This window comes from Trachemys scripta, chromosome 9, assembly GCF_013100865.1.
Source record: "Trachemys scripta elegans isolate TJP31775 chromosome 9, CAS_Tse_1.0, whole genome shotgun sequence".
NCBI classification, from domain to species: Eukaryota; Metazoa; Chordata; order Testudines; family Emydidae; genus Trachemys; species Trachemys scripta.
Window position 1 is genome coordinate 4,403,497 of NC_048306.1, and position 26,949 is coordinate 4,430,445.

At 38.6% G+C, this 26,949-nt stretch overlaps 1 protein-coding gene across 4 annotated transcripts in view; it reads left to right on the forward strand.

The window, feature by feature from the left end:
- The window catches only part of PHF6 (PHD finger protein 6), a 37,295-nt gene that overhangs the window by 5,099 nt on the left and 5,247 nt on the right, over positions 1–26,949 (forward strand). For 2 of the 4 annotated variants that reach the window (XM_034781159.1, XM_034781158.1), the window contains exons 2-9: positions 950–1,132; positions 1,349–1,450; positions 4,971–5,104; positions 5,376–5,419; positions 18,929–19,095; positions 19,253–19,396; positions 23,137–23,241; positions 24,511–24,644. In XM_034781159.1, coding sequence (XP_034637050.1) covers positions 995–1,132; positions 1,349–1,450; positions 4,971–5,104; positions 5,376–5,419; positions 18,929–19,095; positions 19,253–19,396; positions 23,137–23,241; positions 24,511–24,644 — 968 coding nt within the window. In that variant the 5' untranslated portion in view covers positions 950–994. Of the gene's footprint in view, positions 1–949; positions 1,133–1,348; positions 1,451–4,970; positions 5,105–5,375; positions 5,420–15,195; positions 15,252–15,540; positions 15,662–18,928; positions 19,096–19,252; positions 19,397–23,136; positions 23,242–24,510; positions 24,645–26,949 lie in introns of all 4 variants that reach the window. The other 2 variants (XM_034781161.1, XM_034781160.1) reach the window with 2 other exon arrangements.

Genomic DNA, 26,949 nt, shown 5'->3' on the forward strand with positions numbered 1-26,949 from the left:
GGGCCCAAACTTGCAATGAGAGCCACCTAGACAGATTTGTCTATGAATCCTCATTGAAGTGGATCCACCTATGTGAATCTCATTGCTGAACAGGGGCCTTGGTGTTGTATTTTTAACTGTTGCTTGTAAAACATAAAAAGTATGTGATTTATGTGGAGTTTAATCTTAAATTACTTTTCTTAGGATAAGAACAGCTGTTGTCATTCAAATATTCAGAATTAGGGTAAGGTTGCAAAAAAAAGCCCTGGATCTTAAAGGGTTTCTGTTGCAGCATATTAGTCACAAATATTCACCTCTAAAACTTTGTTTGTGACTTTAACTGGCCACAATGTATCCGTGTAATACCTAAAATGGTAAAATTTTATCTTCTCATCTTGTAAGGACAGTTAGTCATCTTCATCTTTACAAATACGAGTATTTAAATTCAGTACTTATTAGCTTTTATAGATTGTAGCCTAGTTTTTTTTTATTGCTGCTTCTAAAGGAGTTCAGTAGAATGGGTTTTATTGTATGCTAAGGTAAAGCTCCCCCTGTGCAGCGTGCTTCTGGAATAAATAGAAAGAAAATGGAATGAGAGACAGTATTGCATCAGGATTTCCCTAAGAGCCCTAATGATTGCTATACCTGTTATATTTTTCATTTCCTCCTTCCCCTCTCCTCTGTCAGCCTTTACATTTGTATAAATTTTATAACTTCTCTTACTTTGGGGACCATTTTATGCCTTGTTGTCATATTCTTATAAAGATTTTGGGAAATACAGCTTTTGCAATATACGTGTTTATCATATATTATACTCTAGCTGTGTGTATGAGACAAATTATAGTCCACTCTGAGACATAGTGGATGTTTCAGGTATTTTAAGAGAAACACAAAGTAACTTGAGTAAATATAACTTAAATTGATTTAAGTTGAAATTAACATCACTATTGGACATTTTTATTCTCTGTAGCATTTGTGAGGACAGAAGTGTCATTCTAAAGCCATTTTAAAAATCATGACAAGCTCAATTGGACAGAAAAAAGGGTCTTCAAGGCAACGGAAGTGTGGTTTTTGTAGGTCTAATAAAGATAATGAATGTGGACAACTATTGATGTCTGAAAACCAGAAGGTGGCAGCACATCACAAATGTATGGTAAGTAACAGAGGAAAAGGAAGTTAAAGCAGTGAGTTGTTAACTACATTATGTAAACAAACGAAATCCTGAATGATTTCAGCCCACTTGTGGCAGTGGTATATGTTACTAATACCACTGTTTATTTTTATTTTGAAATTGTTCCTTTTTACAAATAATTATTCCATATTACTGGAAACCCTTTAAAATTAAGTTTTGTTTTTACACAACTTGCAGCTATTTTCGTCGGCATTGGTATCTTCACACTCTGATAATGAGAGTCTCGGTGGATTTTCTATTGAAGATGTTCAAAAGGAAATAAAAAGAGGCACTAAACTGGTAAGTCTGTAATTCTGTAATGGAAAAGTAGCATTTTCTTAACTTCTGCAAAGTATCTAATGAAGTAATTCAATGTACTACTGAAGTTATCTATTGTATCATATCTGTTTTTAATAAATGTTTTCCCTGTGCCTGTGAACTCTAAGAGGGTAAATCTCAGAGAAAGGGTAGGATGGTAGTTAGCTGGATAGCCACCAACAGGTGTGATCCCTTATTGAAATCAATAGGAATTTTGCAGTTGATCTCAATAGGAATAGGACTGAGTTCTAAATGTCAAATGACTAACGATGGGAAGCTTCTTAAAGCAATCAGTTTGTTGTATTTTAATCATAATGTGTATAGTCTAATTCAAATATATAAATAGGTTATTTTGGAGATTGTGGAATATTTTTGGAATTCCTAAAAATGAACTGCAAATCTTAAAATTTTCTCTTGCACTCACCTTATGTTGTCAGCAAATAAAGATGCTTATAGTGAATATGTGGCATAATTTTCCCAATCAAGTTTTAAAACTCATTAACAAAATAAATTTGTTCTTTTTAATGGGCTGCATACAAAGAGAAACCAGCATTTCTTAAATTTACTTCCCTATTTAATATTTTCTGACAGATTTCACAATGGAAGCACATTCCAGGGAGCTATGCAAGTGTAACACTGCTCCTTTACCAACATTTGGTTTCACTGCCAAAAACTGTCCTTTACTGCCAAGATACTTATTACTTCAATTTTTTAATGATTTAATAGAGCCTTGGGATGCAGATTTTTCATGAGATGCACATACTGAAAACTAGTTTAGCCTCAAACTGCTACGGAACTGTGTGATATGAACTGCTGTTTGTTTGCAAGGCATTACTCAATTTTTAAGCAGATTTCTGTTTGATATAAGAGCTAGGTATTATTATGATCATCTTTCTTATCTGGGAGATGGTTGGTTTTGGAAATATTTTCTAACAAGTGATACGGTATAACTAAAACAGTCCTTAGACACTGTCATTTTTGGGGGGAGAAATGCGGGAGGGGGTCTGAAAGAGGCTTTACCAGGGATGCTTTCTTTGGAGGCTGAAGTTGCATGATGTTGCACCTCATTATACTTACAGCCTCGTCACTAAACAGTACAATACTTTGCTTAGTCTTTTTCAGTGTGGAGTTTTATTTGCTCTAATTATATTATGTCTTCATTGAGTTATACTAGTTGGAGAATATAGGTGTAATTGGAGATTTGATATTTATAAAGAGCAGAGTAGCATATGGCTGTGGGCCAACAAGAAATCTTTTTAAATGGTTTTACGAGATCTGTATGTTTGGGATTCATGAGAATATAGATTTTCTTTGTGCTTCTGAATCTTTTTTTGTTCTCTCAGTAACCTGTTGGAAGAGGGCGGATTCTTAAAGCACACCATCTAGAGAAACCAGGCACTTGAACTAGGTCCAAGTTTTATATGAAGAGGCTAAATGGTTTTGTCCTGATAAGCTTGAATGTGCCCTCTCTTCAAACATGTTGCACTTAGTGATTTGTTTTCCATTCTTGACTGGTCCTTTATAGGAGAAGCAGTAAAGCACTCAATGTGGTTCTCCAAATCTAATAGTCATATTGGTAGTTTTTACTAAATTCTGTCTGCTGGCAGACAGAGTTTAAGGAGTTGTCCTATTTTGGCAGATGTTGCTACTTAGCAAATAGGCACTGAAGACTTGAAGCTACTTCTGCATATTAAAGCAATGATGGGAGAAATGCAGAATATTTCTGGTAATAGTTGAGGGGTTGAGCTATAATAGGCCAGTAATATCAGCTTGTTCTTAATTTCCAGTAAATGCGCTGATCTGAGGTCATTATTGCTTCTATTAGCTGTATGTGAGAAGAAACCCTTAAAAATGTTTTTTTTGTGCTTAGAACTTTCCATGTGCCTGATGTACATAGAGAATTTAAAAAACCAATAAAAATCATTCCAACAAATTAAAAAATTTATTTCAATGGGAAATAGCTCAATAAATCAATATAAAGGTTCTTCTAGTTTGTCATTTTACCAGAGATTTCACAGCTTATGTAAGAGTAAATTGTGCCTGTCTAACCTATTAAAATATATGAAAATTAAAATAGTGGATACAAGGGAACTAATAGATATGTTTATTTTTAATGTGTAAATACATTTTAATAAGTAACTTCTTGTGAGCAACTTTAGGAAACTTGAAATACAGAGGATTGATTAGACACCTACCATGGATTTAAAAACTGATTAAGAGCAATGGAACAGTATGAATAGAGCAGTTTTCTCAATTTGTAGGGAGGTAAATAGCAGAATGATCCAAGATTCAGCTCATTTTTTGTTTTGTTCAGTTAACTTCAAGATGGGGTAAATAGTGGGGTTACAAAACTTGCTGGTGGCAGGTTTATTTAGGTTAGTTAAGACTAAGAAGAATTGGAAGAACTGTAGAAGGACCTAATAAGCAAGGCAGTTAAGCAAGATGATGGATGGGTAATTTTACTCTTCATAGACTTATGAAAGGTAATGCATATTGTAAGGAACAATTTAAACTGGTCATGTATGCTGATGGGTTTTGAATTAGTTATAACCTTGCAGGAAACAAATTAGATATAAATATTTAGCTCAGTAAACATACCTCAGAATCAATCAAAAACTCAGTAAGAGTTTGAGCAGTGTTAAGAAGCTAGAAAAAATATGGTGAATATTAAGGGCATTATATACATTGACTGTATGTCTTCCCCTTTAATTCAGCACATGAAGAAGGGCCATGAAAATTTTTAGAAGCATAAGAGGTGTTTCTCAAATGAGAAACCATTACAAAGTAGTGTGGAAAGTGCCTATCCTTGGAAAATGAAGAGTAAAGCAATAGCCCTCTATGTAGCCTTTTCTATAGCATAAGAACAAAAAGGTGGTGGTATTAGTACAAATAAGAGAAATTCCTTTTGTGTACCACAGTGTCATGGAATATGACTGAAGCAAATTATTAGAAAGATGGTTAGACAGTTGTAGGGGGGAAAAAATGGCAGGCAGCTGCAGTTAACTAAGGTAAAATTTCAAACATTCGTCCTTATGCTTCAGGGAATAAACTGATTTGCCAGCTGAGGTCAGCAAGAAAGTCCCTTTTCTCTCCTTCTTTCATAGTATAATCCACAGTTGATCAGTGTTTGGTATAGCCCACTCTTGGAAGCATAACATCTAAGTGAAAAATTAAGTTTGTTCCAGTATGGCACTTCTTACTTAGCTAAAGTTATTGGATTATTTTTCCACTGCATTAATAATGAAGATGATAAAATTATTATCATGCTGTTATATTTTATAATTGAGTAGCTGACATATCTATCTCTCCTTTTAAAATTAATTAAAAATGACACTTGGGGAAAAATGCGGATAAAGACCGTATGACTAAATACATTGCTCTCCGTAATGCCATCTGTTTGGTGAGGAGGGGAGTTATTTTATGCCTGTTAGTTCCAATTATTTCCAAAGCCAAAAGTATTAAACTACTGCTAGCATGAATTTTATTTTTCTTTCTATTATAGATGTGCTCTTTATGCCATTGTCCAGGAGCAACCATTGGTTGTGATGTGAAAACGTGTCACAAGACATATCACTACTACTGTGCATTGCATGATAAAGCTCAAATAAGAGAGAAACCCTCACAAGGCATTTACATGTAACTACTATTTATCTATCATGTTTCTGTTTGTATTTATATTTCACCCTCTTGGTAAAACTGTCAATGAATACAAACATATTGGGTTTAAAAAAAATATAATGGTGAATATGGAGTTTAATATAACAGTGTGCTAGACTGTCTACATTTTTTAACTGCAAAATTGGAATTTTAGAGAGTTGTAAATGGGGTGAAATGTACTGCTATTTAAATTAAACTAAATAAGCCTTGAATCATGACTTATCTGACAGTTTAACTGCTTTGTTTATAGGATTTTATGCCGAAAACACAAGAAAACTACACGTAACTCTGAAGGTAAAACTATTTAATGTAATTCTCTCTTCCCCCCCCCTCCTCTCCCTCCCCCGACAGATACTCTGATTACATCTTAAATTTTGTGGAAAATATAAATGTTTTGGGCAAACTAGAACTGGACTAGAATTAGATGTGTTTCTGAAAGAATTAATCTGAAGCTGAACATATGTAGGGAATTTGCATATGGTGTTAAGATGCTAAAAGGTAGGCATCTGATTTAAAAATAAATAAATAAATCCCAGAATGCTCTGGGGTTCTGATGCTCTGTCATAATAAAGATTCTGTGAAAGTAATGTGTTCCCTCTTGGGAAGAATCTGATTTGTATGTTCAGGTAAGTATTCTACATCTTAAATGTGTCAGTTTTGTCAGGCAATGGCTATATCTTACGCTGTTTGTAACAAAATCCTACAAAACTACAGTATTTCTTTTATCAGTTAAGCTTTAGGTCTTCCTTTCGTAATATTCCTGATAATTTTGTCATAAATTAGAAGAGAGATCTGGTATTATATATAAGGGGTTGTGGTCAGATTACCCTTTGAAATGCTCCCTTTGGCTATTTGACCGATGAACTGATTAACACAAGCAGTTGTATGAAAGCACTCATGCAACCGTCTCATAACTGAGGGGAGACTGTTGGAACGGGTGAGGCAGTTGGGCAATACATTTAAAATAGCTTTAATATGTTGTATGGTCTTTTGACATTCAAACCCAGTTGCACAATTGTGTAGTGATAGTCTTTGCTTTTTTTCTATTGTATTTGAATTTGGGTGAGTAGAAATTAGTTTACCTTTTCATCATTCTAAATTGAAATGTAACCTCAAATTTAAACAATGAAGAAATGTGTTACTGTGTCTTTTAGTGGTATTTTTGAATCTCTTGTAAATTGTCATTTCTTTCTGCCAAATGCATTTTATTTAGCATATACATATTATTTTGTGCCATTCACATTAAATAATTATATTAATATTAGATATTTGATTTAATCTCCCCCCAAATCTTTTTGCACAATGTAAATCAGAAATTCCAGGCTAAAACTGGATTTTTATGTTATCCAGTTATAGCTAAATATCGTCATACACTCTGCATGTAACATGCACTGCACTATGACTTCTGTAACTAACCAGGCTTTATTAAGGAGACTGGAGAAACAGCATAGAATTTGTATTAATAGTTAATAGATTTAAAATAGACTAGACCCAGTTACTGTAGTATAGTTTGGTGTCTTAATTTCTGTTTGGGGGGTTTTATAAACAGTATTGTAGGATGAAAATTCTTATGGAAAGGTTTGGAGTGAAGTGAAGGACTAGACGAGTCTCTCATGTAAATAGTTAGTTTAGACAGACACACAAAGTACATATACTCACTGTTGGCTCATAGCTATTGCCATCTATTGAAAAACCTAATTGTGATCCTAATCCTGCAAGTTGTTCCATGGGAATGGACCTCTGCTGCTTTGTGGAGCTCCTTGCAGGGCCAAGGTCTATGCTAGTATTTGAGAGTCTGCAAGAGCTGTTTCTGCCTATTCTAATATGTCACTCTTTACTGTGAGGGGCTCTGTATTTTAAGATGGATATTTGTATTGGAAAGGACATGGAAAAAATTACTGCAGAAGAGCAAGAACTGTTTTTTCAAATATTAATGATTGCAGTTTTTTTTTAAAATAGGGTTACCATACGTCCGGATTTTCCCGGACATGTCCGGCTTTTGGGGGCTCAAATCCCCGTCCGGGGGGAAATCCCCAAAAGCCGGGCATGTCCGGGAAAATCGGGAGGCTCGGCCGGGGCGTCTTGGGCCGGGGGCGGGGCCGGGAGCCGGGGAGGGAGCCGGGGTCGGGGAGGGAGCCGGGGGGTGCGCCGGGCCGGGAGCCGGGCCCGTGGGGCTGGGAGCCGGGAGCCGGGCCCGTGGGGCTGGGAGCCGGGAGCCGGGCCCGCGGGGGGTGGTCGGTCGGGGCCGGCACCCCAGGGCCCGAGGCGACCCAGGCTGGAGGCGCCGGGGGGCCAGCCTGGGCCGCGCCTCCTCCCCCCCCCCCCCTTACCTGCTTCAGGCTTCCCGCGAATTAAATGTTCGCGGGAAGCAGGGGAGGGGGCGGAGTTGGGGCGGGGGCGGGGCGGGGGGCGGGGCCCCGGGGAGTGTCCTCCATTTGGAGGCACAAAATATGGTAACCCTATTTAAAAACACAAAAGCAGTGTTTTCTATAACCGCTTTGGTTAAGTCTGTCTGAGTTGTTGAAGACAAAAAAACCCGATATATCTTGTTTGAATTTTCATTTTTCACTCCATTGAATTGAAATGGAGGATTTGGGTCAATAATATGTTGCCATAGTGTGTGTGCTCTTTTTAGTGGGGGTCCCAAGTTTGAAAATCAGACTGTCTTTGTTCTCAGGCTTCTGGGGACTGAGTATGCCTAACTGACAGAACAGTGCTGTTGTTTATAGTTTGTATTTTGGTAGCGCCTACCAGGCCAGGGGCCTGTTTTCCTAGGCCATGTACAAATATAACAAAACAAGCACATGTAGTCTCTGATGAGGAAACACCTTACATCATTCTATAGCGGCAGCATTTGAATATGCTGCTAGATACTTGTATCCTGAGAGATAGTTGCTATGTCTTCAAAAGAATGAGATATCAGGTGGTCCTCAGCACTCTGAGAAGGGGCTTAAAGGATCTCCTGTGTTATTTACTATTTAAGTGCTGACATTGTACTCAAGACTGGAACGGGCACATAGGGAGTCTGTCACAAAAAAACATGGCACAATGAGAAGCCCAGAAGAGTTTTTCTTACATATTTTGTTGGCTTATTTTTTTGTGGTCAACATGGAAAAAGTGAGTGTCAAGGAGGGAGTTGAATGTGTAAAGGGTAACTAGGGCTTGGCATACTAGAAAAGACAAGTAGAGAAGAGTAAACAAATTGGACTGAATAATCAAATGCTGTTATAATAACTTTTTTGTCATATATTATTTTGTTTCCATGAATTTCACTCTTGGGGTTGTTTGCCTACCAGAACAGTTAATGCTAATCTGTGGTCATGTGCCTCACAGATGCGAAGGAAGGGTATGGGTTTTTGTGGGAGAGGGGTTTGATCAGTGGAGAGCAGTTCTGGCTATGTGTCCTAATCTAATTGCAATAGTTCTGTTTTTATTTTAGCTCTTTTGGAAGCAGCTGTTGGAATAGAATATTTTTAATAGAATAATAGTTTCTCATTTGGGTCATGTCACGTTTAGACAATCAAAAATCATTGGGACTTAAATTCTGTGGACAATGCTGTCCCAAAATATCTATTAAGACCAACATTTATTCTTCCTACTTTATCTAGAAAACATTTGTTCTCTTTGGAGTTCTTGCTAAAGCCTGAAAGGTATGTATTGTGGTGTCTGTTAGCAATTCCAGCTTGGTGGGCCAATAGCTGTTAGAGACCAATATGTTACTGCATACCAAGCCCTTCTCCCCTTTCTGGAGGAATGGTATGCCATCCAGTACCTGTTGGGGAAACTTTCAGTGTAGTGCACAGAGATTTGGCTAAATTACTTACTTTAACGTTAATTAAAGTTAAACAGCTAAAAACCTGTTTACCCTAATGAACATTTACTCTTTGATGTCCAAATCTCTCATGAAGCCCAAGAGGAAGTTCCAGCATGGCATTGGGGAACACAGGCCACTGGCTGTACAGAGGTGGTAGATCACTGTGGAGTTTGCAGAGTTTCCTACAGCTGGGAGAGAAATCTGGGGGTGGGTCTAACCTGGCCCAGATGTCATGCAGGGGAAGAGGAAGTCCTGTCCTGCCCAGCCCAGCCAGGACTAGCAGCTGAGCCTGGCACAAGGTAGGCGCCACCAGCTGGGTCTTCCTTAGTCCCAACCCCTGCCCCACAGTGATTTACCTCTATGCTGGCTGCTCTGGGCTCCTGAAACATACTGCAAGGGAGGGTCGCATAACTGTTTTTGTGGCTTCCCTTTGCTTCCCCATCACAAAGTCATTTTTCTGCAGGGAAGCAAAGAAATTTGTGGGGGACATAAATTCTGTACGTGAGTAGTGGTGTAGAATTCACCCAGGAGTATGAAGTGTCTTCTGTTTGTTTTTAAATTTAATAAATTTAGCTTGGTGGCACAAAAAGCTATACTTAGTCATTCTCTAGTCTTGCAAATTGTTGATCTCCTTTAATATTTCTTTTTTGGTCCAGCATTCACATGACATCAGAGCTATATGTGATGAATCTATATTTCTTCTCTTCGCTCAGATGCAGAAGTAATCGCAATAAAATCCAAATGGTACGCTAGACAGATGCATGCCTCTACACAGTAGCTTTAATCTAACAACTCAAGGGTTAACTAGTTGCCTCTGCATAAGCATAGAGATCAAGCTGGAATCTTACATGCTGTATTCCTACTAACTAGAAGAGCATGTCAGTTAAAGTAGTTTAGAGGCAGCTGTTCAGAAGAGCAGATTGAGAGCTATTTGAAGTGCATTGTCCTCTAAACTGTCTAGATATTGGTTTTATTTTTCTCACCGCTTAGAAATCTTTTATCTAGTAAATAAAATCCAACCCCAAATTAAGCATTTTGTTTGGGAAACCCAGTGGGCTCTTGGATTTTTTTTCAACACCCAACATCATGTGGGAGTTGCTATCATTGTTCTGTTCGGCTTGTAAATGATATTACAGCATTTCATTAGTTGAATTGTTACGCAACTTGGCACAATTGTATTTGTTTTGAGAAGTTTGGGACTGAAGTTGACTCAGACTTATTTTCCTTCATTAGTTGCAATTTTGGTCAGTCATTTTGGGTTGTTTCTATGGTGTGGTTCAAAAATAATTTTTCTTTGTTACCTTACATTTGAGGATCTCCAAGTGAACTGGGGAAACTAAGGGACATAGAATTAGTGATGAGCTCAAGGTCACTCAGTAAGCCAGTGTCAAAGCCAGGAATAGAACTAAGATTGTCAGTTGTATGCTTTACTCTCAGGGCAATTACAGGTCCTTCAAATGTTAAACTTTTATCATTCTTAGATTAACAGAATTTTTGTCAATAGTCTACTTTGTATTGGATAATCAGTCTTATCTTTCTGCAAGTTTGTCCCTTGTCTGATCAATTTTTTTTTTTTGTCATTGGGGTAGAATCCTACTTTTTTTTGCCATTGGGGTAGAAGACAGCCTACTTCTAGAACCAGTTAATACTTTCAGGGGATTAGTGTAGGTGTCCACTTTTTGTGTGCTACTGGTATTCTAATTTATGCAACCAACCCACAGATATCACTGTCTCTTCTTCAGTGCAGAGAAGTACCTGGTCTTGCATAAAACTGGGACAATACTTATCTGAGGTGCTTGTGTTCTGTTCCAGGAACATTCCTAAAGTAAGGCTTACTAAATATTAGTACATACTTAAGTACCTGGTTGTGAATATCCTCAAGAATAAGAAAAGAACTTTCAGTAATTTAACTCTCCTTTCGGAATCTAGACAAGAGCTTTCTCAGAGGAATTCCTTGCCAATAGCCTTGATTGCTAGTATTGCTATAAAGATGGTAAATTTTACCTCTTCATTCCAGAGTATGGTCCAGATAATAAAAAGTGCTCAGCATCCCAATTAGAACAGTAGCTGCTGTATGCTGAACTCTTCTGAAAATCTGGCCCTATAGCTTTGATACGTTATTGCTTTATGATTTTAAACATATTCATTTGGGACTAATTGATGGCCAAAAACTAACTCTGATATCTTTCAGTTCCCCGAATGGGGCTGTCTTAGCCCTTCCAAACTGTCCTTACTTAACTGATGAGGAATATTTCAAGAAAGGAACATCTGCATCTCATTCCTTTTACATCTGCTACATAGTAATCAAATGGAGAATAATAAGAGGCCATATGACTGTACACATTGTTAATGTTCGGAACAGATGCCTGGAAGCTGTGAGGTCACAGAATGAAGTGTCCGTAATTACCACAGTTGCTGCACCCAAAGCTCTCAGGGATTTAAAGGGAATGGTCTTTCCACAGATGGAAATCTAAAGATTCCATTAGTCGTCATGCTTTTTATTTCTTTACAAACTTCATATTTGATCTAATCTCACGTAATTCAGGGAGTTGAGTGAGGACAACATTTTTCTAGCAGACCCATTCAGAAATAGCACATTCTGTACCAAAGCAATTATTTTATTCCGTGCTCTGCATAAACCAGATGCCAACAGGAAAAACATCAAAGACATATTGGCATCAGATTTAGACAATGTTCTGATTCATCTGGGATGAGATTTGCGTTTTAGTCAGGAGTAAATGCTTCTTGATGCAGCCTCATTTTCTTTAATGTCAGGCGTACACTACGCCTTTCACACCGTATAGTTGCTGAACTATGCACACACTTCTCTAGTCACATGTAAAAACCACAATGGCATCCTAACTCACAAGGTCTGGTCCTCTTATCTTTCCATTCTACTGCAGAGAGGTTGCATAGTCTTTCTGCAGAAGACAGATTAGACCCAACTAACCAGAGCCACCTTGTTTTGTATCTTCTGGAGACTATTCCTCTAAATATGCGCCCAAAATGTCTACATGTTATGTCAAAAAGCAGTTACTCCATCCTAAAAGTCTGAACAAACATCCTCATAGCAACTGTTTCAATAGTCTGATTTGCAAAGACTTCTCCCTATGGAAAAAGTCCACTCGATAACTAGAGGAAAAGAAGCATCTTTTACCTTGATATTGAAACAGTGCGTTGTGTTTATGGAAGATTTTATGTAATTCTTCAGTTTGAATCTGTGACACTTTTTATACTGCACTCATCACTGTAGTAGCTGAGTGCCTTCAAGTAGTGCATTAAGCAATGAGACTGCACATCTGTCACATACTATTTGTACTCTTATCCTCTCCTGAGAGGGACAAGCGTGTGCAGTGGAGTGTCTTGTTTTAGTAGGGGCTTTTAAATTTATTTTTAAAAATACCTGTTGATGTGTGTGTTAGGGAAGGCAAAGTCAAATAAATGTGTGTTGCATTTGGATTGGGAAGTAGGGAGATTTGTGATTATCTTTAGTTTGTGGGAGAGTTCATTCCCAAGTCTCCGAACAGTCCTGGTGAAGGATCTGTCTCTCTCACAGATGAGGTTTACTCTTACTGCCTTAAACATAAACTACTTAAAAAAGGGGGGGTGGCATTTTTCTTTTGCACAGTAAAGTTTCGAAACTGTATTAAGTTAATGTTCAATTGTAAACTTTTGGAAGAACAGACGTAACGTTTTGTTCAGAGTTATGGAAAACCTCCATTCCCAAGGTGTTCATAACTCTGAGATTCTGTTGTATCTTGAGCCCAGGCCATGGAACGCTTTCAAGATAAGGACCAATATCTTGAACTTGATTGAGAATTCTGTCTGGAGCCAGTTGAGAGTAGGATGTGTTTGTTTTTGAGGAGACTGTGCTGCAGCGTTTTATAGTAGTTGGAGGTTCCGAAGTGCTGAAGGTTTCATGCCCAGGTATACCGCATTGCTGTCATCCAGCCAAAAGATGATGAAGGCTTGAATAACTGAGGCCAGCTCTTCTTCTGCCATGATGAGATGGAGTCTCGTAGCCAACTGGAGATGATAGAAACACTGCAACATTTGTGAGTAATGCTAAGAGCTCAGGATCAGTGAGGAAATCCAATAGTACTCCTAGACTATAGCCTGAAATGACCATTTGTGGATGTGAACCTTCAACCAAGGAGACTGTACTGTGCCTGCAAATTCCTCTAAATACTTCCCTCCTCCCTCTAGCATCACCTCTATTTTGCTCAAGTTCAACTTCAGCTAGCTATACTTCATCCATGACCTGGTCTCACCCAAACATTGGGCCATCATGTTGGTAGTGGTGTGATTATATGTGATGAAGGATAGGCATAGCTGTGTGCCATCTGCGTATTGCTGGCACTCGAGTCTGTGTTGAGTGACTAGTAGTTGTATGTAAATATTGAAAAGGACCAGAAAGAGAACTGATCCTTGTGGAAGCCCACAAGTGAGGGGCCTATTGGTGCAGGTGCATGGCATCATTACTTGTTGGGAGTGTCCTTTCAGGAAGGACTCAAATCATTTTAATACATTACCCTAGTCTCCTGCCACCTCTCTCAGGTGAGACAGCAGTATCTCATAGTCAGCAGTGTCAAACTTTACAAAAGCATCCTTAAATTATACACACAAATAATCTAAAACACTTCCTAATATAAATGCTGTTCAGACGATACATTCTTTTGGTCAAGGTCCATGTCATTACTGGTTTCTATGCGGAATCTAGTATACTTGAAAATATAAAATAATAATTGGACTTACAGGTGCGGAATTTTAAGCCTTTTCCCCTGAAAATCTCTATGCTTTAGAATCATATTGATAGTTTCCTCTGATCTGGTCTTTTTCCATTATCAAAAAGATTTCCTGAAAATAAGCAGTTGAACATTTTCATCTGTAATTTCACATCACTTATAGATGTAACTTACTGCTACCTGGTGATTTGTCCACGTATTCAAATACTTACTTTCCACTACTTTTATGTCAATCTCTCCTAATTTATCCTCACTGGTATCTGTGGATGCAGTCACATTCTCCTTATCAAATACAGATGCAAAGAAACTGTTTAGTTTTTCTGCCATTTCTTTTCCAGTAAAAATAATTACATTGCCACCTTGTGGTTTTTATTTTTCAGTCCTCTGATATTTTAAAGAATATTTTACATTATTATCCTTAACTATCGTTTAGCTTATACTTTTTTGTTCTTTCTTAATTTAAACCCCTTTTATTTTATAAAACTTAATACTGACTTGCTCTGATTTCTAGAAATCCTTCTTTATTTGTAATGCACTTTAACAATTTTAAACCAAAATGTATATACTTTGTGTAGATTTAATAAAAGTAAGCACACTGAGACATCTCCACAATATCTAAACTTGAACCCCGTATCTACAATACCACTTTCTACAAACCCTACCAATCAGGTTTGCTTAGTACCATCCTTATTTTATCATCTTGAGTCTCTTTTCCTCCTGTGTAACTGCTCTGCTGTGCTATTGCATTGCAGTCTAGAGACCCCTTTGGTAGTTAGATATAGCAGCGTTAGCCTCCATTTGACATGTCCTCCTTTTTATTGCTTTGTCACCATTTTAAAATTACTTTAATATAGTTATTTGTGTTACTTTGCTTTAACACTACGTTTTAAAGAAGGGGAGGAAATCCCCAACATAATTAAGGATCACACAATAAAGAATAAACTAGTGGATCTCAACCTCTTCAATACCATGACTCCACATTAAAACAGGAAAAAGTTTCAGGACCCAGTTTCCTTCTACCCATAACAAAAGGGACACTCCCTCAACCCCTTAAGAAATGGGACCTCCAGGCTGACAACCCGTGGAGTCAACTGTTGTATAAAAAGCGGATTTATACTGCTTGGTACTGATAGTGGATTTGTAAGCTATAAATATGCGACTCTCTCACTCCTGGATTTTGTCAGCTGATCTGAAGTTAGTATGTTCTTGATTAAAACATTTTTTTTTTGTCATCTGAAAATGGAGACTATAGTCTCTGGACTATGTTATTCTGAGAGCACATGCTGGATCTCAGGCGTGTAAGACTCGCTTCTTCAGGGACAGCATTTTAGGGACTTTTGAGGGCAGCTTATCTGACATAAGACTTTGTTATGAAAGGCTAATGGGGAAGGGGAGGGGGGCAGGTGAAGAACATCTAGGGAACCTTAGGGGATTTCACAATATGGGTGGGACCCATGATAACACTTCATATGGTCAGGGAGGTGTTGAACAACTTTTTGTGTTTCCCTTAGTTCAAGCTGACATGAGAAGTTGGAAACACCCAACCATCAGATGCCAGGGAAACAGGGTAAGCTTGGCAGTGGGCTCGAGGGGAGGGATAGGGCACAAACCAAATTGTCTATTGAATAGCGAAGACTCTCCAGGGCGCTGCTGTGTTAAGCCTGGTTACAGGCTTTTATTTTCTGTCCTGTTCTACCAGTTCTTAGTGCTGCAACTAAGAGAGAAACTCACGTTCCAAGGAATCCGTCCTGAAACTAGATATGCTAGCACAAGAGCCCCTTCGAAATCAGTCCCAGGTTCACACTATATGTAGGATTGGGACTTGAATCTATCTTGGATTTTTTTTTTATTGACAGAGATCCACCTTCAGGAAAGGGGGATACAGTGTGTGGATTTCAGTGAATTCTGAGCTTTGTTGGAGATACTGGTTTTGGGGCAGAAAGGGCTGTTCTTTAGGAATCCTCAGCTTTCCTCATGGTATATTACTTAATAAAATCATTTTTTAATGTATGGTCTTTTTGCTGTTTAAATCTTTAGTATTAAAACAACTCTTGCAAGAGAGCAAATAAAGTACAAAATAAGTATTTCAGAAAGGATTCTGTCATGAGCCTGGGACAGTTATTTATAAATAAGTTGGTTTTCATCATGTATGTTCATTTTCGTCTAATTATTGATAGTCCTATTTTCAGCACTGACGGTAGTGAGCAGAACAGTGTCCCAAGTGTTTAATTATTGGGGCCAGAGGATGGACTTAGAGGTGGAAAAATTTGTGTCTGACAAGCAATTATTGAGGGTAGTCAGGACTGAAATATTGAGGGACTCTGGTAAAACTTAACAAAGCTAGGCGACTGGACAGCATTATGGCGGGTGAAATCCAGTGTAGACAAATGCATATTGGAAGGAACAATTTGAACTTTTCAAACACTGATTAAAGGGACACCAATTTATACATGTGTCTGAATTTTTTTTTACCTACTGTTACAAGAAACACCTATGATTACTATAAATGAAAGATTTAAGGCTAGGATTTGAAAGACTTCAGTATTTTAGCGGAGGACCCAGAATTACATGCATGTGAGGAGGGACATTATAAAATAGGGTTCCACTCTTTAGAAGTGCTTCTCAGAAGTATAGGACTCAGTTTGTCACACCCAGTCTGGAGCCTGATGTTCCCTTTGGGTTTCACCACTCCATACCCATATTGATTGTGGGTCTTTAACAGTTAATCTGAAACGCAAACTAAACTAGGCTAATATGGCAGTCATCTTTTGTGGCTCTCAAACTCTTAACAATGAAATTGTTAATTGTATTTCACGGCACAATCTAGGTCCTACTATATATATATATACTAAAGAAAGAAAATGTGCTGCTTTGTTGCCCCTCTGTATCTTAAACTATGGAATGTGGCATATATTCTTGTTAAAGAGTAGTTTATAGTGTTGTAGCTGTGTTGGTCCTAGAATATGAGGTGCACAAGATGTGGATGAGGTAATATCTTTTATTGGACCAGCTTCTGTTGGTGAGAGACAAGCTTTTGACAAGCTTCTTCTGTGTAGGTTGAAAGTTTCTCTTTCATCGACAGAGGTTGGTTCAATAAAACCTATTACCTGCTAAAAAGTAGGTCCTGGTGAGCTAGGTTGACTCATTAAGTTTACGTAGAGGTTGAGAAAAATGTGTATTGTTGATAAACCTGGCAAATCTAATCCAAATTGATTTACAGAAACTTGTGAGAATTACATAGCTTCTCAAATTTTGGCCGCTTTCAGAACATACAACAGAAAAATGCTTTTTAGGCATTATATTTGAGCTTGTATTTAACCTGTGGTGGAAGCATGTGGATAAGTCTTTTCTCCTCAATTAAGAGAAGTGCAAGTGTGTCTAGTCCTGTTGGAGACTGGCAACAGCTGCAGTAAGAAGGGAGGATAGGAATGGTTTGTATGTTAAGTCTCAGGCCAAGGCTTTGTCATCTATGCTAGATTATGATAGCAGTGGGATATATCCAAGGGTTAGGAATTGATCTTTGTAAGCCTTGGCTACGTACACTAGGTTAACCATCAGGGTAGAATAACATGCAACTAGGTTTAGTCATATCCTAGAACTGGAAAAAACAAAAATGGTGTAAATTGGAATCTTCTGATTTGTGGTACAGTGTTCAGGTCCTGAAACAGGAATATCCTGCTTAGGTATGGAGGCTAGGGTATCCTGGTGATAGGTGTCCTCGTAATGCCTAAATAAAAAGCAACACTACATTTGTCACTATTGTAAAAAGGGGGAGATCAGATCTTCTGACTTTGGACTCCATTCCACTTAGGGGTTCATCTACACCTTTGTTTTTTTGGATTGTGAAGAGTAACTTATCTAGGAATGTGTACAGAGCATGATTCCATAGAAAAATCCAACTGTCAAATCTGCATTTTGGTCTTTTCTAAAAAGACTGATTTTATAAATGGCTGACTGTCAGGAAAGTTCTTAGCAACTGAGCACAAGAACTGGCTATTTAATACTAAATGCAAGTCAGTTGGGCAACAAAGTAAACAAGCCTGAAAGGTTTGCCCTAGGTCTGTGTTAACTACACATTTTGAATAATCAAAGGGGGATGTTCAGTGTTTGATTACAGCTGGCTGAAGCAATTAAACATTTAGGCTGGTGTTTTCCAAGGAGCCAAAGGAAGTTGGATGGTTAACTCCTTTAGGCCCCTTTGAAGAACCCAGGCTTAATATCTGATAACAATGATTTTTAAAAGTTTAGTACTTTATCATTTTAAGGGAACCTTTACTTGTAAGTTCTTCTGATAAAGCAGTTATAAGATAGTTGAGTTGCTGAGAACAGACAGTACCCATATGTCAAGAGAGGAGGATCAAAAAATGTAAAGGCCATGAAAATCCAGCTTTAACATATTTGTGTTTAATATATAATACATAAAATGTCTATTTATAGAAACCACTTAAGTCTTTGGGCTGTAATATTTCCAGTGTCAGGAGGTTGCTCTCCAGCTAGCTGATTGCTGCCACTATCAGTAGACTTAAAAGTATGTTGTAACTAAAATGTTATATTCAAATTTGTTTTATAATTTATTCATGGAGATAAATGATTTTTACAATTCTAAATGTTCATGTCACTGGAATGACCAAAATGGATGAAATTTCCTTTTAAACAAGCTGTGAAGCTTTCAAGCATTAAAGCAAGGAGAGAGAGAGAGAGAGAGAGAGAGAGAGGCATTCCTTAGTGAATGTGACTTACATTGGTGTTTGCTTCTCATTTAAAAAAAAAAATCAAATTTCATTCTGGCAAAGAGCACTTGTTGGTTCAAAATAGAGGTTCGGCTGTTTAATAGAGGGAAGCAGGTTACCTAGAATAAATGAGGTTACCAATGGGTGTGGTCAATTCTTGCTTTCAGGTACTTGCTCAGCTCCCATTGCCTTCAGCAGGAGATTAGCATGTGTATCTAAAGTCCGATTTTAGCTCTGAAATGGGATGTTGACATAATGTTAAATGTATTGTGTATGATTGTAAAGAAACTTTAAACATTTTAGACAGTAGTTTTCAGAGATGTGTTAGGTGATGTGTGTGTATATATAATGGTAGATGGTTGAAGATTGTAAAACAAATTTTTAATTGGAAATAATAAATTTTTATAAACATGGGCAAGAAAAATAGTAAAAAACATTTATTTTTCCTATATAATTTTTTGTAAAACAGTTTTTATTTTTGATATTTACTTGATGTTGTTTTCTAATTTCTAAGCAGATTTAGAAGAAGGTGTCAATGAACACGAATTGGAGCCTTCACCACCCAAAGGAAAAAAGAGGGGTCGTAAGGGAAAGCCAAGAAAAACAAATCTCAAAGGGCAGTCAGAAGACACTAGATCTACATCCTCACATGGCACAGATGAAATAGAAAGCAGTTCCTATGTAAGCAGTAAATATAAATATGCTAAAGTTCTTAGAAGAAAGTTTGTCTTTGAAATTAAACTAGCATTTGAGTCTCCAGCTGGTGGCCAGAGACTTGTTAAATTATTACCTTACTTGGAACCCAGCAGTATATCTTAGTAAAATGTTTTTCTTTCAGAGAGACAGGTCTCCCCACAGAAGCAGTCCCAGTGATACAAAACCTAAATGTGGATTCTGTCATGCAGGTGAAGAAGAAAATGAAGCTAGAGGAAAGCTTCATATATTTAATGCCAAAAAGGCAGCAGCACACTATAAGTGTATGGTAAGTAGAATATTTGGGTTAGTGTGGGGTTTTAATTTTTCTGAACTGCCGTGCCATATGATGCATTGTTAGTACAGTGCCCTAACATGTAGTTATGTATTAATACAGCCTATGCTTCCAGTAATCTCTCCGACGACTAAAGTGGTGTGAGCTGAGCAGTTCATTTATTTTCACCAGAGGCACTGTTGATAATGACTATGTTGACTATGTTTAGAGATGGAGGAATTAGCTCAGGTAGACTCTTCATCGTAATAAAAATAATCCCATTGTACCTAGGTGCGTGTATGTACAGTGTTTAAAAAACAAAAATATAACTCCAATAACATTAAATAATTTGAACTAAAAGATTACACCCCAAAATAAAATACCACTAATGCCCTCTGGCCCCAGGCCTTCCCTCTTCCCCCCCCCCCCCCCCCCCCAAAAAAAAAAAAAGCCTGCAGAAACCGATTAGCTTTGCACAATGCGTTGAAGATCAGTTTATTCAGGTGGTGTCAAAAGAGATGGGGAGTCAGTGCCTCCCCACTGGAAACTCCCTGCTTCTAAATGATCACATCTAGGGAACTATTAACTCATGTGCATCAACTGATCTCAGTGGCTCTGGAAGAATATAAGCAGAGAATTCCATTTTTCATATGGTTATGTCCTGATACAGGTGGGGCTGTACAAAACAAAGTCCACATCTTGAGTTGTACTTGGAAATGAATAAGTAGCCAATGCAGCTGGTAGATTTTTTTTTTATATATATATATATATATATATAATTTTCTCCATATGGCTAGCCTCACTAAGCAGAGAGCCACACCTTTTGTCGCTTTTGAGTATTCTTTGCTCTATTGTATGCATGAGTTTGGGAAAGAAGAGCTCCAATGCTGAGAAGCAGATTAAACTGAAAATACAGTGATATTCTAACAGAGCTCTAATAGAGCTCCCATTCATTTATAACCGAGTAGATGTGTGCTTTAAGTGCAAAACTCAACTCGCATTTAAATTTGGAGCCCAAACTGGCATCTCCATAATACAGCTCATTTCATGCAAAAGGATCACAAAATACCACCTAAAGGAATTGATGCATTCATCTCTGGGTGAAAACAGCTGTTTACTAGCATACAGTAATATTAGACAATACAGTTTGGGATAGGAAATTAGCAGGGGTCGTCAATTGTTTTTTTTGTCAAGGTCCAGATTTCTTGGTCAAGGTCCAGACTCCAGAGAAACATTTTTCACACCCCAATAATGATAAATAAATACAAAGATTTTGCGGTCTGTTCAAAAGCGTCTGATCCAAATTTGGCTTGCAGTCCATCTATTTACAACCTCTGATCTATGTAGTTTTGTGGCCTCCATCACTAGCCATAGAATCTGAGCCTCTTATCCCTCTGTTTTATCCCCAATTTCACAGATGGGGAACAGAGGCAGATAGAAATGAAGTGACTTGCCCAAAGTCACATAGTTCGTGGCAGAGGTAGGAATAGAATATAATTCTGCTGCATCCCATTCTGCTGCCTTAAAAACATTAAGACTGCTTTTCCTCCCAAGAGGTCTCCCCTGAGACCTCTCTGAGATGTTGCCTTTTACCAGGACCTCCACAGGACCCGGAAGCTTGTTTCAGTGACCAGGTCTGTAGCAGCTACTGAGGGGGAATACCTCCTGGCTTTTGAACTCCTGGTACATGACCTTAATCTTCATGTAAGGGTGTTGGAGTCCTCCTTGATGCACCAGAGACTGGTCTTGGCTGCTGTCACCAGAATCTGAGACCACCTGGGCTAGTCGGAGGAAATGAGTATAGCCTGAGGTGCTTGGTGAGCATATGGGGTTGCCCTCCCTGTGCATACCCTGTTGTGTGCTCAAGGAGGTGAGTGCAGCCTTGCCCCCCACACCCACTTCTCTCACTTTTCTTGGGCAGATCCTGCAGAGAGTGCTCCGCACCCTTCACACCTGGCCCTCTAGAGCTTGTCATCAGGCCCCTACCCTGCAACCCCCAGATGCCTGTGATACACCACCTGACTCAGCTGGACACCATCCAGCTGGTCCATCTCCAGATTGTATCACATGAACATCTCTACATGCTCTGTACCACCCACTTCTTCGCCCTCGTGTCCTGCCCTGACACCAAGTGGTGGGACCTGCTGCAACCTGTGGAGTTGAGGGGGAACTCTGGTGGCCAGCTTGTACTCTAGTCTGGTCTCACAGCACCCCTAAGATATGAGACTTGATGGCTCTTTCATGGTGCTGTGAGCACGGGTATGTAGTTGGTGTGGTTTAGAGAGTCCCTTCTGCGGCAAGAGGGACACCTGGCGCATATCTATGTAGAGTGCGTCAGACTGCAGCCCCTCTTGTGGCTCCTCTGTAACCTCCTGTTGAGGTTCTGGTTATATACAAGCATCCTATCCAGGGCCCCACAGAGTCATGAGACTTTGTCAACCTGCTCCTGGCGCTGGCCAAGGTGGTCATCCACCAGACCTGGAGGAGGAAGCTTGCTTGAAGGAGGATGCTATGCAACGGTGTGATGTTTCCAATTCCTTGTTGTATCACATACCTGGGCAGAGTTCTGCCTTATGCTGCAGCATGGGTCACTTGCAGATTCAAGCTAGTGAAAATGGTGAATTCTCTGTACCTTGAAGTATTTGAGGAGTTCAGTAACTCTGCCAGAAGTTAGGGGTCTATTACAAGAGTTGGTGGGTGAGGTCCTATGGCTTGCAACTTGAAGGAGGTCAGACTGGATGATCACGATGACCCCTTTGGATCTTAAAGTCTACGAGAGTTCCTCTTGGTGGTGTCGAGTGATTCCTTGGACTTTGAGGAGCAGTGGGCAGTGCCCAGGGTTCTCTGGTCAGTGTCCCCATCCAAAACTGTGATTATGAACCTTCAACCCCCACTCCTGTTCCTGTTTTTGCATTTGTTGTCCCCCAAATTCAGTTGTGGCCAGGATTTGGTGGTTCCTCCCCCTTGGTTGAGGGGGCTGGTCTTTAGTTTTGGGCCTGAGCCCACTATCCCAGTACCTGCAAAAAGACTGTCTTTCCTATCCTACAAATAGAGGCACATATCCAATTGAGATAGGGTAATTCTTTTCTGCTTACCTGCTATCTGAAAGTTGAGCTGGACTTTCGCGTGATCTCTTCTCCACCTCTGTTTGAATGTCCAAATTAGCTGAAGTCCTTCAAGAGCTTTTACTGCATATACTATATCATTAAGTCTTGTGAGCGATGTTGGCCTAACTGTAAAAGGAAATGCATTCCGCCAATAAAAGCTGCAGGCAATGGAAACATATGAGGTTTGCGACTACTTGGAAATGTCCCATTGTCACCATTTCTGGCTTTCCAGGGGCACTGGTATTGGCAGTGTGAGTAAGCTGAATTATTTAGGTGGGGCAGCGAGTGGAGATGAAATATCCTTATCAGAACAAAAGCATGTCTTCAGTGTCGTAATTGACTGCGGTACTCATTTAATGCTTCGTATATTCCATTATCATAATCATCCTTTAACTACTGCTTTGTCATTCAAAAAAAAATCCTCTGAAATGCAATCACATATAATTGAAGCAATCAAGTGGGCATTGGAAGGAAGATCCAAATTACTTATATGCTTAATCTGCAATTTTTTTCTAGTTCATTGGCAAAGCACAGTTCACCAGCAGATAATTGAGTACGGTGCATCCCCTTCTGTTGTTCCTGCTCCTTAATCTTATGGCCACATATCTGTAACCTCCTAACGTTATTGTGCATTTGTTTGCTTTACAGTTGTTCTCTTCTGGCACTGTCCAGCTAACAACAACATCAAGGGCAGAGTTTGGTGATTTTGATATAAAAACTGTACTTCAGGAGATCAAGAGAGGAAAAAGAATGGTATGTGTCTTTGGGTTTATAAGGAATGCTTCAGTGATTTCTGTTGGGAGTATATTGCAATTCTCTCTCTCTTCCTTATCTGAACAAATCTTTTCACTTAATTTTTTAGAAAACAATTTAAATATATTGTCACTACTAGGTATCAGGATATAAAGTGTCTCAACAATTACTGTTTTTTTTTTTTTTTTTAACTACAGCGTACTTTGTGAATGCAGTATGTTGGCCCTTTGGGGACCATAATAGAAAGGAAGGAGTTGACAGTTTGTTTTCCATACCGCAGAATCTGTATGGCATGAAATTGCTAAATAGGTGATGGGAGTCAATTTGTGTAATTATTGACTTATTTCAAACTTGTTCTGTTTTTTTTAAATGATGGCTAGTTCATTCTCAACACACTTTAAAAGGACACTGAATCTCTGTATTCCCAGTTAAAGGAAGATGAATCCCATGCATATCTCTGGTGAATTGCATCTTTTAAATACTTGTTTTGGGGTCTCAAAGGCCCCAAATATATTACCTTATTAAAGTCTTCAGTTACTAGCATGGCTCCTGGATTCAAATTCACATCCCCTTGGTCGGTCCAGGGCCAGATTTGCTAATCATTTGGGCCTCTGCAAGGCTCATCTTTTCTCCCATGACATGAGCTAGGCTGAAGCTTGGAGGGACTTTTCATGATGATGAGGATGCTTGCTTGGGAGGGGTTTTGTCGTCATCTTATGTCTGTTGGTTCACATATTTATTTTTGAATGGTCTGAGCAGCATGTTATGACATTTTAGTGTGAAAATTAAAGCATATAAGGGCCCCAGAGTTTGTGACAGGCACTCAGGTATGTTTTTATAAGTAAAATATGGCACACTGTTTCATGAACATTAGAATTCAGTAACATATGGGACTCCATTACCATCTGAAAAAATATAATACTTTATCATTGCCTAAAACACAATTCATATTCAATGAGTTTTGGTACTTGGAAAAGCTAGCTTCAACTTCAACGACAGCAACAAAATAGAACTTGTGGGCAAATCTTACCATTACTTATTTTTGCAGCAGACAGGCAAAACAGTATTCTGTTGTTCATATATATTAATTTCTGCAGATTTAAAACTGTTTCTGGCTTACTATATATTAAGATAAGTTTGTGCTACAAGAAAAATTACTTCATCGTGTTTATGACTAAAATTTGGGAACATCAAAGTGAGCATTAAGCGACAAGACGTTAAATGGATTAACACCACAACTTAGAGTACTGTCTTTCCCCCCCTCAACAGAAATGCACTCTTTGCAGTCAGCCGGGGGCTACTATTGGATGTGAAATTAAAGCCTGTATCAAGACTTACCATTACCACTGTGGAGTACAAGACAAAGCTAAATACATTGAGAATATGTCACGAGGAATTTACAAGTAAGAACTCTAGCAGTTAATTCTGTAGTAACAATTTTTTCTGATCTCCTCTGAGGCCTGGGATACACTAGTGGGGGGGTTCGAACTAAGATACGCAACTTCAGCGACGCTTTTCGCGTCGCTGAAGTCGAAATATCTTAGTTCGACTTGCCTGGCTGTCCTCACGGCGGTGAGTCAACTGCCGCGGCTCCTCCGTCGACTCCGCTTACTCCTCCTGCCGAGGTGGAGTACGGGCGTCGATTCGCGGATTGATTTATCGCGTCCAGACTATACGTGATAAATAGATTCCCCGATGCATCGAACACTACCCGCCAATGTGGCGGGTAGTATAGACGTACCCTGAGAGAACTTTAAGAATTGCTTTTTATTCAGATAAAACATTCTGATCATGCAATAATGCTGATTAACATATCACGCAGCTGCATTGCGGGCACTAGGCAAAACTATCGCACGTTTTTGGAAGTTCAGATAAGGGGACTATTGCAGTTCAAAAGCTAGTTAGGTAAAAGCTTGTGCAATCAGTTTTGTTACTTCAAACATCTTGTTCAAGTTGAGTGTCATAGAAAAATAAATTAAATCAAGTTCTGTTATAAATGTAGAGAAAGTTTAGAACTTTTTTAAAGCAATCCTATCCTACAACACAGTGGCAAAAATAAATTTCTCTGCACAGAGCTCGGAGAATCTTTGTATTCTTCCCACTTTAATTTCCGTTTCCTTTTGTTCCAAGGCCCTGCATCGTCACTGTCAAACAAATTAGGAGAATTGGATGGGTGCTCCTGTCAACAGCCATCCTTGATTGGCCAAAGGTCTTGCTATTTGACTGCTCTGCTCCTCTCCAATTAGGTTCAGCATACTGCTTTCAGAATGCTCTTAGCCCTTAATAACTCAGGGAGCAATAGAGCCAGACCACTAATTGACACACCATGACTTTTCGTGGCATTGTAGATCATTGACACTAGACCACTGGACTGACTTCATATTTTTTCTCTTTAACCTGAAGCTATTTAAGCTCATTTTACCAAGTCAGATGAGGATAAATACATATGCAAAAGTGGAAGTATTTCTGTTAATTTATTATAAAACATGAAAAATATTGTGCAAATGAAAATAACTGTCATAATTATTTTCAAAATAACTTTCAAATATTTACAAAATATTTTTAGTGATGCTAACTTAATTCAGAACTTCCATATACCCACTTAAAAATACATTAAATATTTTAAAAATAAAAAAGAAACAAATATTTTTTTTCTCCAGTTAGTGAAATCTGTAACTCAAATTGCTGAAGTCACAGGTAAACTCCTGCCATGTTACTTCAGTTATCCCTAAGAGAGTATATCTTTTTTCCTATTTCTGTACTGTTCCGACCTCCTTTCCCAGTTGCTACCACAAACCTACTGCAGTGAAAGTTTACAGATTGCATCTCATTTTGGCCACAAGGAGGCATTCTATGAGCAGTGATAGCCATCCTGCTTCTTGAGAACTAGAATTAATCGGTTTTAAAATTTTTTTTTGCCTGTGCTAGTGTATAAAGATTGCACTGGAGCCTGGCTTTCCTCTGCTTATTTCAACTTATTTATTGGTTTCCGATTGATAGCTTAAGAGCCATGAAAAAATGAAATTGATTACAAATTGACACACACAAAATCAGGGTTTTTTGGGGGTTTTTTTTGTTTGTTTTTATAAGCGCCCATTCTCCCTCGGAGTGTCTTTGTTTTTGTTATGTAAATGTTCATGAGAACAGAGCATCTGATCCATTTTATCATGTAGATTTTAGACATAAAATCTATCACAAAACTTCTTCGAACTCACTGGTACTGACCCTGGTCATTCTCTTACAGTAGAGCTGAGAGAAAGTAGGTCTTTACATATGCAATCATTAAACACCTAGACAGTTCATATTGCATTTTAGACAAAATCCAACTGATTTTTTATTTTAAAGTTTTTGTTTTTTTTTAATTGTCCCAGGCTTATGCTTTGGTACATCTCCGTCAGTTTTCACAGGCAAGATGTAAGCCATTGAAAGTAATGAAAATGCTGTCACAGCCTTATCTATATTGGAACAAGCTTGCTAGTGTAATAGGTAGTGGTTACTTTTTAAGAAAAAGAGAGAGTAAATAGGCTTTGTTAGCATTAGCAGATCCTATGATGAACTACATCTTTCTCTCTGCCCAGCTGTTACAGTTGGTTGGCACAGGTTAATAGAGCTTTCTCAGTCTGAGGTTCTTGGCGGTGGAACTCTCAGAAGGAGGTCTGCTGGTGTTCCTCCCTGGTTGCTTTTTAGGACATGAGGCAGTGGCTTTTA